Source organism: Aspergillus ochraceoroseus, assembly GCF_002846915.1.
Source record: "Aspergillus ochraceoroseus IBT 24754 chromosome Unknown P175scaffold_8, whole genome shotgun sequence".
In the NCBI taxonomy this organism is placed as follows: Eukaryota; Fungi; Ascomycota; class Eurotiomycetes; order Eurotiales; family Aspergillaceae; genus Aspergillus; species Aspergillus ochraceoroseus.
The window spans coordinates 748,350-760,943 of NW_024468483.1; the positions used below are offsets into that span (position 1 = coordinate 748,350).

At 51.5% G+C, this 12,594-nt stretch overlaps 4 protein-coding genes and 1 non-coding gene across 5 annotated transcripts; 3 read left to right on the top strand and 2 right to left on the bottom strand.

Annotated features, from left to right (window-relative positions):
* Positions 1-2,082: 2,082 nt before the first annotated feature.
* Positions 2,083-6,453, top strand: P175DRAFT_0525954 (GTPase-activating protein BUD2). Its single transcript, XM_040899440.1, has 2 exons — positions 2,083-5,188; positions 5,245-6,453. Exons 1-2 carry the CDS (start codon positions 2,365-2,367, stop codon positions 6,210-6,212), a joined length of 3,792 nt encoding a protein of 1,263 aa, XP_040749572.1. The 5' UTR covers positions 2,083-2,364; the 3' UTR covers positions 6,213-6,453.
* Positions 6,454-7,081: 628 nt separating this feature from the next.
* Positions 7,082-7,232, top strand: P175DRAFT_0t116. Its single transcript has one exon. It is a non-coding gene; the product is annotated as a tRNA-His (tRNA).
* Positions 7,163-9,291, bottom strand: P175DRAFT_0504084 (WD domain protein). The gene is made up of 3 exons (XM_040897770.1): positions 8,545-9,291; positions 7,661-8,489; positions 7,163-7,583 (listed from the first exon to the last, which is right to left on the bottom strand). Exons 1-3 carry the CDS (start codon positions 9,086-9,088, stop codon positions 7,364-7,366), a joined length of 1,593 nt encoding a protein of 530 aa, XP_040749573.1. The 5' UTR covers positions 9,089-9,291; the 3' UTR covers positions 7,163-7,363.
* Positions 9,292-9,337: 46 nt separating this feature from the next.
* On the top strand, positions 9,338-11,030 carry P175DRAFT_0504086 (uncharacterized protein). Its single transcript, XM_040897771.1, has one exon. It carries the CDS (start codon positions 9,344-9,346, stop codon positions 10,826-10,828), a length of 1,485 nt encoding a protein of 494 aa, XP_040749574.1. The 5' UTR covers positions 9,338-9,343; the 3' UTR covers positions 10,829-11,030.
* Positions 11,000-11,931, bottom strand: P175DRAFT_0511627 (uncharacterized protein; the record flags this gene model as incomplete). The annotated part of the gene is made up of 2 exons (XM_040898602.1): positions 11,000-11,332; positions 11,416-11,931. 2 exons carry the CDS (start codon positions 11,929-11,931, stop codon positions 11,000-11,002), a joined length of 849 nt encoding a protein of 282 aa, XP_040749575.1.
* Between the last annotated feature and the right edge of the window lie 663 nt (positions 11,932-12,594).

The window sequence follows — 12,594 nt, forward strand, 5'->3', positions numbered from 1 at the left end:
GAGCCCGAACCGCTGGCAGCTGAATCTTGCCATCTTTACGGGCTGGCGGTTGGCAGACTGGGTAACCTATGAAACGATTCAGTGTAGTTACCTAATAACTGTTCGTAAGACGCCCACTTTAGGTCCTGACCACGGACTACCCCAGGGCTGGCGCAATGACCTGCAGAGTGCAGGCCATCCCGAGAGTTGAGGCACTGGCCAACGCCGCCATGCAGCTCTCGTGATATTGTTTCTGTCGGCCGACGGGAATTTCGGAGTAACCAAATACAGATATAAACAAATATTGACAGATTGAGTAATTGTCCAATCACAAGAAAATGGCATTAGGCACGGTGTGCTGGACGAACCCGGCTACTCATTGGCTCTTAGCAACGGCGTCGGTCGTCTTCGGAGATAGGAAACGAAATAATACCAGGGGAGGGGGCGGAAAAAGAGTGCGACTACTCGAGCTCATGAATTGTGGGAGGGTTTCCTCCTAAAGCAGGATGATTCGGCCGTGAAGAAGATAAAAAAGGGACTTACTACCAAGTGGGCTCCAATAATAATGGTATCTTGACTGGGATCAAATGCTCCTTGACAACACCGACTCAGTCATCTCCATAGTGGCCATCCTGAGTTTCAGCGTCCATGATTCAGCAACGGCTCTATCGGAACTGCGTCGCTCCTTTTCGCCTTTCCATGGGAATTGTCAAGGAGAAGGAGCTGAGCTGAGAGTTAACTTGTCAGTCCACGCCACCACAGAATGGTGCTTTAATAGTTAGTACAAACTTCACCCATCGCCATCCATGGTGGATCTCATCATCAAAAGGCCCGAACCCAACACTAACTAACGCCATTCCTATCCAGGAACCCTCTTTTTTTTTTTTTGTTTTTTTTTTTAATTTGCCCGGGGGGAAAGAAACTGAGAGGAACTTTGGAATGATGGCAGAAGTATGGCGGAATTGGGTTTTCTTTTTACCATTGTCAGTATCGAGTAGACAGTAGTTGGATCAGGACAGTACCTAGGTATGTAGAGTAGTACTAGGTAGACATGGAGACCTGTTTGATCCAATAACAGATCGAGTAGTGGAGGAGGATTCCTTCTAGAAACGCGTTCGACCGTCTTGATAGATCATCCGCATAGGTAGAGGTGGACAGGAAGAGAGAGAGAGAGGGAGACCAAGGAGGGGAAATTGACCACAGAACGGATAGTTACTTGGTATCTCATTGTAGGGACCTGCTGCTGGCTGTATTAGAGTAGAATCAAGAGAGTCAAGTTAATGAATAGTTTGAACTTGGAAGAATCTGATGTTCTTCTTCACTTACTCCGACTTTACTCCCTTGTCTCTCTTTCCGTCGTCCCGCTTCAATTCTACCTACTCTTTGCCTCCCGCCTTCTCTCTCCCTCTCTCTCTCTCTAGTCTTACTATTATTTTCTCATTTTCTCCTTTCCCCTCCCTCCTCCCCCCTCTCTCTCTCTCCAGCACCATCTTTCGTCCCTCTTTCTCTCTTCCTCTCTCTTTGGCTTACCCACAAACCGAATCGCCCTTGTCGTACAAGAGGGGGAAAATAAATTACCACAATATCCCCTCCCCCGTATTTTGTGCTGGATGTGTGGTCTGCGGCTTCCCAAACCTGCGCATCTCCCACCAAATTAAATCTATCATTCAGCTCCCATCCAGCCAATACCCTGGGGTACATCTTAGGTATCGACCTAATGCTTTCAGTCCAGACAAAAATTCGTTCATGACGGAGGGTACGTACAGCTATTTCGCTTCCCCTCCCTCTCAAAATCTCAACCAAGCTTTTGCTGCAACTCCAATGATATCACGTTTGCCGGTGGTTCAACCAAACCTTGGAGGCTTTCGGACCGCTTTTTCTTCCTCCACATCCCAACCCCAGAGGCTAACCCTGTGCGACCTTCTAGCTGCAAACACCGTGATGCGAAAGTGATCCTCGCACCTCTGGTCTTGTACGCCCTTTTTTCTACGCAATTTGTTTTCCGTGCCATTCACTATTTTTTTCAATCACTCGTCCGCCCCTCCTCTTCGCAAACCCCCCCTAAACCCACAACCGCCGTGGCCCGTTTCGTTGCCTCACCTCCCACCGATAACCCCCCCCCCCCAACCCCAACCGAATGTGCGACTCTAATCGTCTCCCCCTTTTTGGACTCCATGCGTTCCCATAGCGACCCAGCGGACGACAAAGGCTTTCAATTGTGGGCGGTCGGTTGCGCCGTGTGTGTGTAATCCCAACCCGCTGCTGCCAGGTAGCATTTTATCACCAGAGTTATCAGCAATATACCTGTGTTGGCCGTGCATTTCGTAGCGACACCTCTCGAAGTGCCGCGCCCGCCGCGTTGATTGTTGTGCGTTGCGGGCAAAGATGGAGTCGGAAGGCTCGAATGGGTTCAAGCGGAACTCAATGCGCCAGGGAGTCTACAGCCGCCCTGTGGAACGTCGCCCGAGTAAAAAGTCGTCGTCCAAGGACCGTCACGGCATGGTTTACCCTGATAACTTCAGGGAGACCACGATTCGAACGGTGACCCCGGACTCCGCCGAGCCGGGAAATCATTCTCCTTTGTCAGAGGTGGAGCATCTTCCCCCAAGTGCTGCCGCCCCCTCTCCCCGTGCTGCGGCTCGCACAAGAGTCCCCGATCGAGAATCTCGCCGAGATTTCAATCTCTATTATTCCACAGGCGACGAAGATGATACCTATGTGGAATTGACTCGTCAACGTGCGCGATCCCGAACTACTACGCTGGAGGATCAGCGCAGCGAGGTCTCGTCAGGCTCCTTCTTTTCTAGAACCCGGAATCGTTTGGGTTCTATCAACACTGCTACTCCTCAACCCAAAACACCCGAAGACCCATCGTCAATCGGATTTCCGTCCATCCAATCTCCTACCTACCCAAGCCAGACACCGAGTCGTCAACGGTTAAGCAAGTCGCCAGGCACCTCGGCGTTCGTTACAAGCGCGCCAGCCAATACAGGCACTCCGTCCCTGTCGAACACGGACCCTTCCAAAATTCTCCAGCTAATGAAAACAACATGTGGGCGGATGCATGGTATACTTTCTTTTCGCACATCCTCCACGACCGCTTGGACCTCAGGGTACTGTGCGATTAATGTCGCTATGGGAAGTCTGATATACCAAGCCAAGGGGGAGCCTGCCTTAGCAAAAACCCTCGTCCCGGATCTCCGTGGGTGCCAAGTTCGTTCCCTTGTGGACCCGGAGCTGCGCACGAATTATCTGAGCGTGTCTACATTTACATCTGGGCTTGGTGTGGAGTTGCGACCACATGTGAGCGAGACCTTCGATTCTTGGCTTGCTGCCCTGCTATGTTGGCAACCTATCCGCCCCAAAGGCGTTCAAAACAAAATGACAAAACCGCAGCCGGTTACCATAAATGATCGTCGCCTCGTGGACCGCCGACGGAACTCGGAAAGCACGGTTCAGAAGGAGGCTGCCATCATCAAGGTGGGAAAGATGCTTCTATGGGATCGTCCCAGTGCTTCTGGGGTTCGTCCCTCTTCTGGTCGCAGAATCTCAACATTCCGACAACAACGTGCGCTTTCCTCGGCCTGGCAGAAAGTAAGCTGTACGCTCCAGGAGAACGGCGCTTTCAAATTATTCACCGAATCCGATATCACTCTAGTCACTTGCATTCAATTATCGCAGCTCTCCCGCTGTGCGATCCAGCAGCTAAACCCTTCGGTATTGGAGGATGAATTCTGTATTGCAATCTATCCGCAATATGCAGCACATTCTGCATCCGGATTAACACGCCCGGTTTACCTTGCGCTTGAGAGTCGAGTCTTGTTTGAAGTCTGGTTTGTCCTTCTGCGTGCTTTTAGTACCCCCGAGCTCTACGGTCCGGAAAACTCGATCGAGGACGATTCATTAAAGACGCCAGGCTCAATTGATACCAATTCGCCATCGGACATGTTCAGGATCGAGAGATTACTGACTGTCAAAGTCACCGAGGCGAAAATGTTCGGCAGTAAAATCTCGGAAGAAGCCCCCAGAAGCCGGAAGCAGTCTCGCACCCAACTCACTGCGACTCCGGCATCTGCTGTTAATGATTACTACACTGAGTTGCTTCTGGACGGGGAAATCCGTGCCAAGACGGCGGTCAAATATCGCACTGCCAATCCCTTTTGGCGGGAAGAATTCACTTTTAGTGATCTTCCGCCTGTTTTATCTCACGCCTCTATCAAGGTAAAAACCCTTCATTCAGCCCAAAAGGATTGGTCACTGGTGGCACATGGCACCTATTCCCTAAGCCAGGAAACAAATGCTATGCGCCTGTTAGACGACGTCGAAATAACCTCACATGACGCCACATATGGAAGAGTAGATATCAGGTTGGATGATCTAGAACCAGGAACAGAAACCGAAAAATGGTGGCCGATCTTAGATGACAGAGATCAAAGCGTCGGTGAGATGCTGATGAGGGCTCGGATGGAGGAGACAATTGTTCTCATGTCCCACGAGTACGCACCGATGTCTGAACTCCTGCATGCTTTTGCCAACGGCCTTACCATCAACATGGCTCAGATCCTATCTTCCGAACTCAATCAGTTGTCCGAGGCCCTCCTGAACATCTACCAAGTCTCGGGGGCTACAGTTGAATGGATATCAGCATTGGTTGAGGATGAGATCGATGGGGTTCATAAGGAATCAACTGCAAGTCGGCTTCGATATACTACGCGGATTCATTCCAATGATTCCAGAGAATCTGCTCAGGATCGAGAAGTTCTCGTGCGGGATCTAGGCCGAACGGCAACCGTGGAAGCAAATCTCCTTTTCCGAGGAAACTCCGTTCTTACCAAGGCTCTTGACTACCATATGCGCCGGCTTGGAAAGGAGTATCTCGAAGAGACAATTGGCGAGCGGCTTCGTGAAATCGACGAATCTGATCCAGAATGCGAGGTTGATCCCGCCCGAATACATCGATCGGATGACTTCGAGCGTAACTGGAAAAACTTGGTTAGCCTTACTACCAGCGTTTGGAAAGCAATAGCTAGTTCTGCGTCTCGATGCCCTCCCGAGTTGAGGCTCATTTTTCGACACATCCGGGCCTGCGCGGATGATCGCTATGGCGACTTCCTTCGTTCGGTTACCTACAGTAGTGTGTCTGGCTTCCTTTTCTTGCGATTCTTTTGCCCTGCAATCCTCAATCCAAAGCTCTTCGGATTGTTAAAAGGTATGTATTATTTCCCCTCCTTATCCCCACTCAAAAACACATGTTCACGCGTATAGATCATCCCCGTCCTCGAGCGCAACGCACTTTGACTCTAATCGCCAAAGCATTGCAAGGATTGGCAAACATGACTACTTTCGGCAGTAAGGAACCCTGGATGGAGCCAATGAATAAATTTCTCGTTGGAAATCGGGCCGAGTTTAAACAATTCGTGGATTCGATCTGTTCAATTCCGGCCGACCGTCCAACTCCGGTCGTTACGCCGTCATACGCGACCCCCATCCAGATCCTCGGCCGTCTACCTCCTCCATCACGAGAGGGGTTTCCCAGCCTTCCTTTCCTGATCGATCACGCTCGAAGTTTTGCCAGTTTAATCAAGATATGGCTTGCAGTTGCATCGGATAGGCTAGCAGAACTAGACGAAATAGACCCTGCGGTCAAGAAATTCCACGAGATAGCAGGTCATCTCCAGGAACGGACGAAAGAATGCCTGGGCAAGGCGGAGCAAGCAGGGCGACCCAATAACAGCCTCGAGATAAAATGGGAAGAGTTGGTTGACACTTTGGAACGCTCTGCGACCTTTTACGAGGAGAGCTCGTCCAAACCCGCGACGCCTGCCACCGAAGCTATGGCGGGAACCGTGGCCTCTGTTACCGGCAGCCATCGGAATTCGATAGGCTACTTCACCACACGACCGTCTCTTCCTCGCCGTTCCACCGACTATGGTCCCGATGGCGATGAGGAAACTCCTCCAAGTTCGTCATCGGCTACATGGGACCAGAGTCGGGTGCCTTTCTCCATACCACGGTGGTCCGAACCTCGGGACAGCACCAGCAGCTCCAAAAATTCGTCCACTTATTCCCTTGAGTATCCCGATACTGCCAGGTCTCGCAGGTCCAGTATCACACGGGAAACTACCAGTAAATACCGATTCTTTGATTTTGTTCCCGCGCCATCCAGACGCAAGGGCAAGGATCGAGAGACCCCTTCACAACACTCACGCGAAGAGCTTCGGAACGAATTCTAAACCGCTCATAACCCTTGATTGCGGGATTCGCCGGCGGATATGATAGCAGACACCCAATCATGGGCTTTCCCTCTTAAGGTTTCTACCATGACTCGAGATTTACCTAGAATCCCCTTGGTTACATTTGATTTTGATTGAAGCAAAGACAAGAATGGGTTAAATAATCCATATTAGAACAGGCATTGGGCTGTTGCTTTGTATAACATGAGGGTTTTGGACTGACAAAATCCTGCATCTTTTGGTGTACATGTTTCTCTTTTTTTTTTTTTTTTTTTTTTTCTTTCTTGTTTTTCATTTTGGCACTTTCTTTTTTTTTATCCCTCTATCTATCAGATGTGCTCATGATTAACGCTCGTTCTACTCCTCTTCTTTCTTTCTTCTTCTTTTTTTTTTTTTTTTTTTTTTTGGAAAGCATTTGTCATGGTGTTGATACCCTGTTGTGGTGGCTGTTTTTGTGCAAAGAACGAATGAAGAGATGCTGCAAGTAGCAGACAGTTCCATCCTATTTGTTTGTGAATAACAATAGCTCTATATATTCTGTAAATAGTCTTCCCTTTTTCATATTCGATCGGTTCTTTGGCCTAGATGAAATGAGGCTTCAGTGTCGAAGTTGGCCGCTATCCACTTGAGCTCCTGTTGTCGTGGCATCTGCGCTCAAATCGTAGCTGAAGTTGTCAGTAGCTACCTATATTAACATTAACTACATCCTCCGCATACAATTTGGGTTAAGAGTACTGAGGACGGAGTAGTTAGTTAGTTAGTTAGGTTAGAGTAAATCTGCTAAGTGAAAAAGAAGATCCAGAACCCTCCCCTCCCCTCCCCTGCCCGCTTACATAGAAGCAAAAAGCCGAGCTTGCGGTAACGGATTTGCCCGGCTAGCTCAATTGGCAGAGCGTGGGACTGTGAGTTCCCTCCCGACTGACTGACTGAACTTCCAAGTGAAGCTTTTCCGATAACCATGACTAATCTTGCCGGTCTAGTTTAATCCCAAGGTTGTGAGTTCGATCCTCACGTCGGGCGTGTGTTGGCCCTCGGCTTTTTTTTTTTTTCTTCTTCTTCTTCTCTTGGATCATTTAATTCAACTTACTTGACTGACTTGACTGACTGACTGACTGACTGTCTGGTTAATCTTATGTAGTTTCTATCTATATCTACATCCATACACATATCTTCCCGCTCGCCGTGCCCCCAGCAACCCAGTTCCGGCTTCGATGGAAAACAGCCACTGCAGGAACGGCCGTGATGCCGTCGCCACCGAGTTGGGCCAGTTGGTCGCCGGCGCTGCTGTAGATGTCGACGAAACGGTTCATGTTTCCGACACAGAAGCGTTGGATGTTGGATTGAGGGTTTAGCTGCCATTGGGGACGGAGACTTTTTTTTTTTTTTTTTTTTTTTTTTTGGAATTGTTAGTTATTATAATAATAATATAAAAAGGTGAGGATCCGTACATAGTTACCCATCGCCCCGTTTGGCAGTTATGTCGAACCACGGTCTCGGGTGTCATCTGGGTCTCGTCAAGGTTGTGGCCCGGGGTCCAGGCGGCGATGCCCTTGGTGCTGAAGTCGTAGATCTTCAGGGTATCGTCGTAGGAGGAGGTGGCGATTTGGCCGGCGGCGTTGAAGGCTGCGTGCGAGACCGAGAGACGGCTTTGGTGCGCGCCGATCGGGACGGGGTTGGACCGAGACAGCTTCCGCAGGTCCCAGAGGCGCATGGTACGGTCGAGACTGGCGGTTGCAAAGTAGTGCGGGTGGGTTTGATACAGGGAGAACCCGCCGATTTTCTTCTCTGAGAGCTGCCAGGTCGAGACGGACTCTTGTCGCTTGGTGCGCATGTCGTAGCGGCCGAATTCACCGTCGAGCGTGGTCCAGTACAGCGTGTGCGGGTCCTCTGCGGCCATGTCGATGCCGGAAATGGGAATGTCTTCTGATGTCGACGCTGGGGCGTATTTCTCGACTGAGGTGGTTTTCTCGAGGTCCGTTTCGCGGATCGAGCTGTCGTAGCTGGTGGTGTAGAGCTTGGTCGGTGTGGAAGGGTGGATGGTCATCGAACTGATGGTGCGTGTGTGTGGTTTCAGCGTGACGAGGACTGGATCTGGGTCGTCGTCGCCGTCGCCGTCGTTCTCGTCCTCGTCTTCGCTCTTGATGGCCGAGATCGGCTTTTCCTGGGATGCGTCTAGGATTCCCAGATGGCCCATTTTGTCGCCGGCGAAGATTAAAGGCTTTGCTTCGGACGGGTGGAAGGTCATGGAGTAGACTCGCTCGGGGGTGAGCTTGATGCCTTGGTTCATTCGGTGTTAGCCGGCGCAACGACACAACATGGTAGGCTACCGTACGATTTGGCTCCCAGGCTTCCCACAGTTGCAGCCCGCTCATTTCCTTCCGTAGAGCCTTCAAGTCACTGTCCTTGGTAGACTTGATATCCTCCTCCCCAAAGGTTCGCTGGTTCGGCACCGCGAATCCCTTGGTCACCACGTCCACTCCGATTAAAGCATCCGCACTGAGTTTCTGACCCGAGACAAAGATATCATTGAAGGAGAAAGCGTCGGATTTGCGGACCCTCTTAGCCCGCTCTGCTTGCTGTGCAAGTTCATACTCCTCGTCCGCCTTTCGTTTCGCGATCTCGCTATCCGCCTTAATACCCCTCAAGCGGGAAGATGTCCGACGAGGGAGCGGCGCTTCCACCTCCTCCTTCTTCACCTTCTTAGGGGCGACCTTTTTCTTCGGTTTTGTCTGATCTCCAGAGACACCCCTAGGCATCTTGGGAGGGAAAAGCCCCGCGGATTGTGCATCCAAGCTAAGCTTCTTGAGAAGCGCATCGCGCTCTGCGATATTCGCAAGACGCTGCTTCTCGAAATCCGAAATCTCCTCGGTGCCCATGATGACGCCCGGTATTATAACTCAATTAATGCCGATATCAAAATAACACAGCCCGAACAGACTCAAAAAAGAAGCCAAAACCAATGGCGGAAGGATAGATAGACAGCAGAAGTTGAATGCAAACCACCCGGCGCGTGCAGGCAGCCGCGTGGTCACGTGCAGGCACCCTTTCCGCCAAATTCGCCATTAAAAAACAAAAAAAAAAAAAAAAACCTCTTGAAATTCTTGAGAATCTCGTCTCGAGTCCGGAAAATTATGAGTGCCCAGCGCCGCATAGCTTGGACCTGGCTGGCCCAGGCTACATACACTTCTCCTGTTCCGTTTCTCTACCAGACTCGGACCCTCGCTGCTGCTGCTGCTGCTGCTGCTGCTGCTACTCCTCGGCCGCACGGCTTGCGATTCACGAGCCATACCTCCGATCCCCATTCCTCCACGGACCAGCACCCATCGCAGCCGGAAAATGAAGAAGTGCAACCGGACACTAACTCGCTGGGGCGAGATCACGCAAGCCATACACCGCGTGACCTGGAGCCGGAAGTAGCTCCGCGGCGAAGCTACCTCCGCAGACGGGCTGCTGCTGCTGCTGCTGCTGCGTCGTCGACACAGCGCAATGGACCCCGGAGATCCAGGCTTCCCAATTCTCCGGCAATGACGACAAGCGAGAAGCGGGTTTTCGGACAGCTTCTCGAGAAGCTTCAGGTGGAGAGCCGGCAGGACGACTACGTGGAGCCGGTGAAACCGACGACGGAATTCAAGCCGCGCGAGACAAGCTCCAGGAGCACGGAGCGGGACGAATTGTCGCATATCTCTGCGATATTCGACTCCGTGGTGCAGGAGATGAAAAAGCTTAAGATGAGAGGGGCGGAGTCGGAAGGCAAACCGCCTTCTTCATCATCGTCATCTTTGGACACAGATCGCCAGCCAGAGACGGAAGAAGAGGCGGCGGACATGAGGCGGAAGCTGCACCGCTTGGATTTCACCGACGAGGAGCTGCGGAAGATCCTGGATGCCGGCAAGCTCTCCCCCGCAGAGGCGGTTGATCTTATTGTGAAGCGGGAGGCTGCCAGGATTGAACGAGCCCTTCTTGCCGCCGTTGATGCGGGCAAAGGAGAGTCCGAAATCTGGAATGTCTGCCGGGACAGGATCTTCTCGATGGTTCAGCGCCTGGGCGATAGTACCAAACAACCCATTTCCGATGAGAGTTGTGGCCTCGCCGCGGAACCCTCCCTGGAAGTCCCCGCGTGCGTGCCCGTTGAAGCCGTCGTTACAACCCTGTACCCCAAGATGCTCCTCGTCGCATTCCGCTTACTGAATTTACATTTCCCGGATTCCCCGCTCATCAGCGAGTTCCGGTCTACGATCAGGTCGCTCGGTCGCGAGTCCGCCGTCCTTGGGAGTTCGACTGCGCTCTACAACGAGCTGATCTATTTCTACTGGAGCGGATGCCACGATGTGCCTGGGGTGGTGTCGCTGCTCCGCGAGATGGAAGTCACGGGGATCGAACCTGACCGGCGGACGTGTGAGGCACTCAATACCATTGTGCGCCAGCGAGAGCAGGATCTGAAGCAGCATTGGCACCGGACGCGGAGTAACCAGGGTAGTGGCGCCGCCCGAGAGCCTTGGTGGGATCTTCCGCCGAATCGGAAAGCCGTGCGTGAGCTGCTTGGGCCGGACGGGTGGATTGAACGACTCGAGGCGCGGATGAAGGAGAGAAAGGAACGGGAGAGTTTATATCCTTGATTGTACTCTCACAGTCATGCGCCTTGGGGAAAAAAAAGTAGTAGAATAGATAAAATATACAGTAGTACCTACACGATATCCGTAATAGAAATACACCCCACTCTAAATCAGTCAGTCAGTCAGTCAGTCAGTCAGTCATTGAAAGAGTGAGAATTAGACCGAGAAAAGGATTTAAATCTTCAACCCCCAACTCCTACCCAACCCCACAGCGGTCGACCCCATGAACCCAAGACACTGCTTCGCACCGCTCAACTTATCCCCGATCGCTTTACTATCATCGACACGACGATCCACGAACCCCTGGGTGGCAGAGAGATCCGGACTGGAATCACGGGTCATGACCACCTCCGCGGAGGCGTAGATTGCGGAGACAGAAAGGCGCTTGGTATACCAAGACGCATCGACGGAGGTGTCCCCGGCGAGACTGAGGATGTCCGAGGCAAGCGCGTGGAGTTCTGAGAGGGACAAGGGGATGTTTGAGGGGAGGGACATGAGTGCGAGGGCCTGTTTCTTCTGGCGTTAGTATAATCCAATTTCCCTCTCTCTACCATGTATATATATATAGAGAGAGAGAGAGAGAAACATACATCCTGCCACTGGTGCTTAATATCTGCATTCATCTCCAACCGCTCCATAATCAAGGTCTTCGTTTTCTCCTCCACCGAAGCCGACTCTACAGTCTTAGTCGTGAACAGACCATTCTCAACAGCGGCCCGCAAGAGACCCCTCCGACTCGCAAGCCAGAAGAGAACGAGGTCGAATTCACCCCGGGGCAGAAGTTGCACGGAGACGTCGAGGAATCCTGTGTCGCGGGCTCCTAGGGTGAGTGCGTCGCGGGTGAAGCCATGATGGGGGACATGCTTCAGGGCAGCGGTGAGGATTGTCGTTTGGGAGTTGGTGTACTCGTGCACGGGGAGGTCAGGGTGATGCTGGGAGTGGTAGAAACGACGACGAGAGTTCGAGGGTGGTTGGTGGTGTGAGCGGCGGAGGAGTGGATTGGTCGGTGGTTGGTGGGGGATGGAGACGCGGAGGGATCTCTGGGCGCAGGAAGTGAGGATAGGATTGCGACAGGATCGCAATGGGAGGAGGCGTGGGCAGGACATGATGATTATGATGATATATTGAGCTGTGCTTGCTTGTAGGAGATGTTGGTGGTGAGGGTTGGAGACGAGTTTTTGACGGATATAAAACTAAGCGGGTGGCGGCCTCAGCGGGCGGCCGATAAATTATTTGTATAGTTAGTTAACTAGTTATTCTATGAGTATATATGTAATGAATTCATTCGATTCAGGGGTGGAATTTGATTCTGATACTTAGTATAAGAAATCAGAATATTAAGACTCTCACCTGTAGTTAAGTGTTTCTTCTTCCTCTTCTCTCTCTCTCTCTCTCTCTTTATTCTAGATTCTCCCCTTTTCCGTCCTCTTTCTTCTCTTTCTTCTCTTCTTCTCCTCTCCTCCTCTCCAAACCAACATCTTTCATAACTATGGGTGGGTGAATCCTTTTCTATATCCAGCCGCCTTCTTACCCTTTCCACCTCTTAGTCTTGGCTACTAAGTCTCTTTGACTTTCAATCCCATTCTTCCCCTCTTCTCACATCATCTCCTTCTTTTCCTTCTCTCTCTCGGGTGCTTGACTGTAATTCTACCTCTCCCGTTCTCTGGTTCTCTTGCTTTCTATTCTACTCCTCCTCCTCCTCCTCCTCTTCTCCCCTGCACTCTAGTAGCATCTCGGTCTCCTCCGGAAACACCAATCCTGTGGCCTGC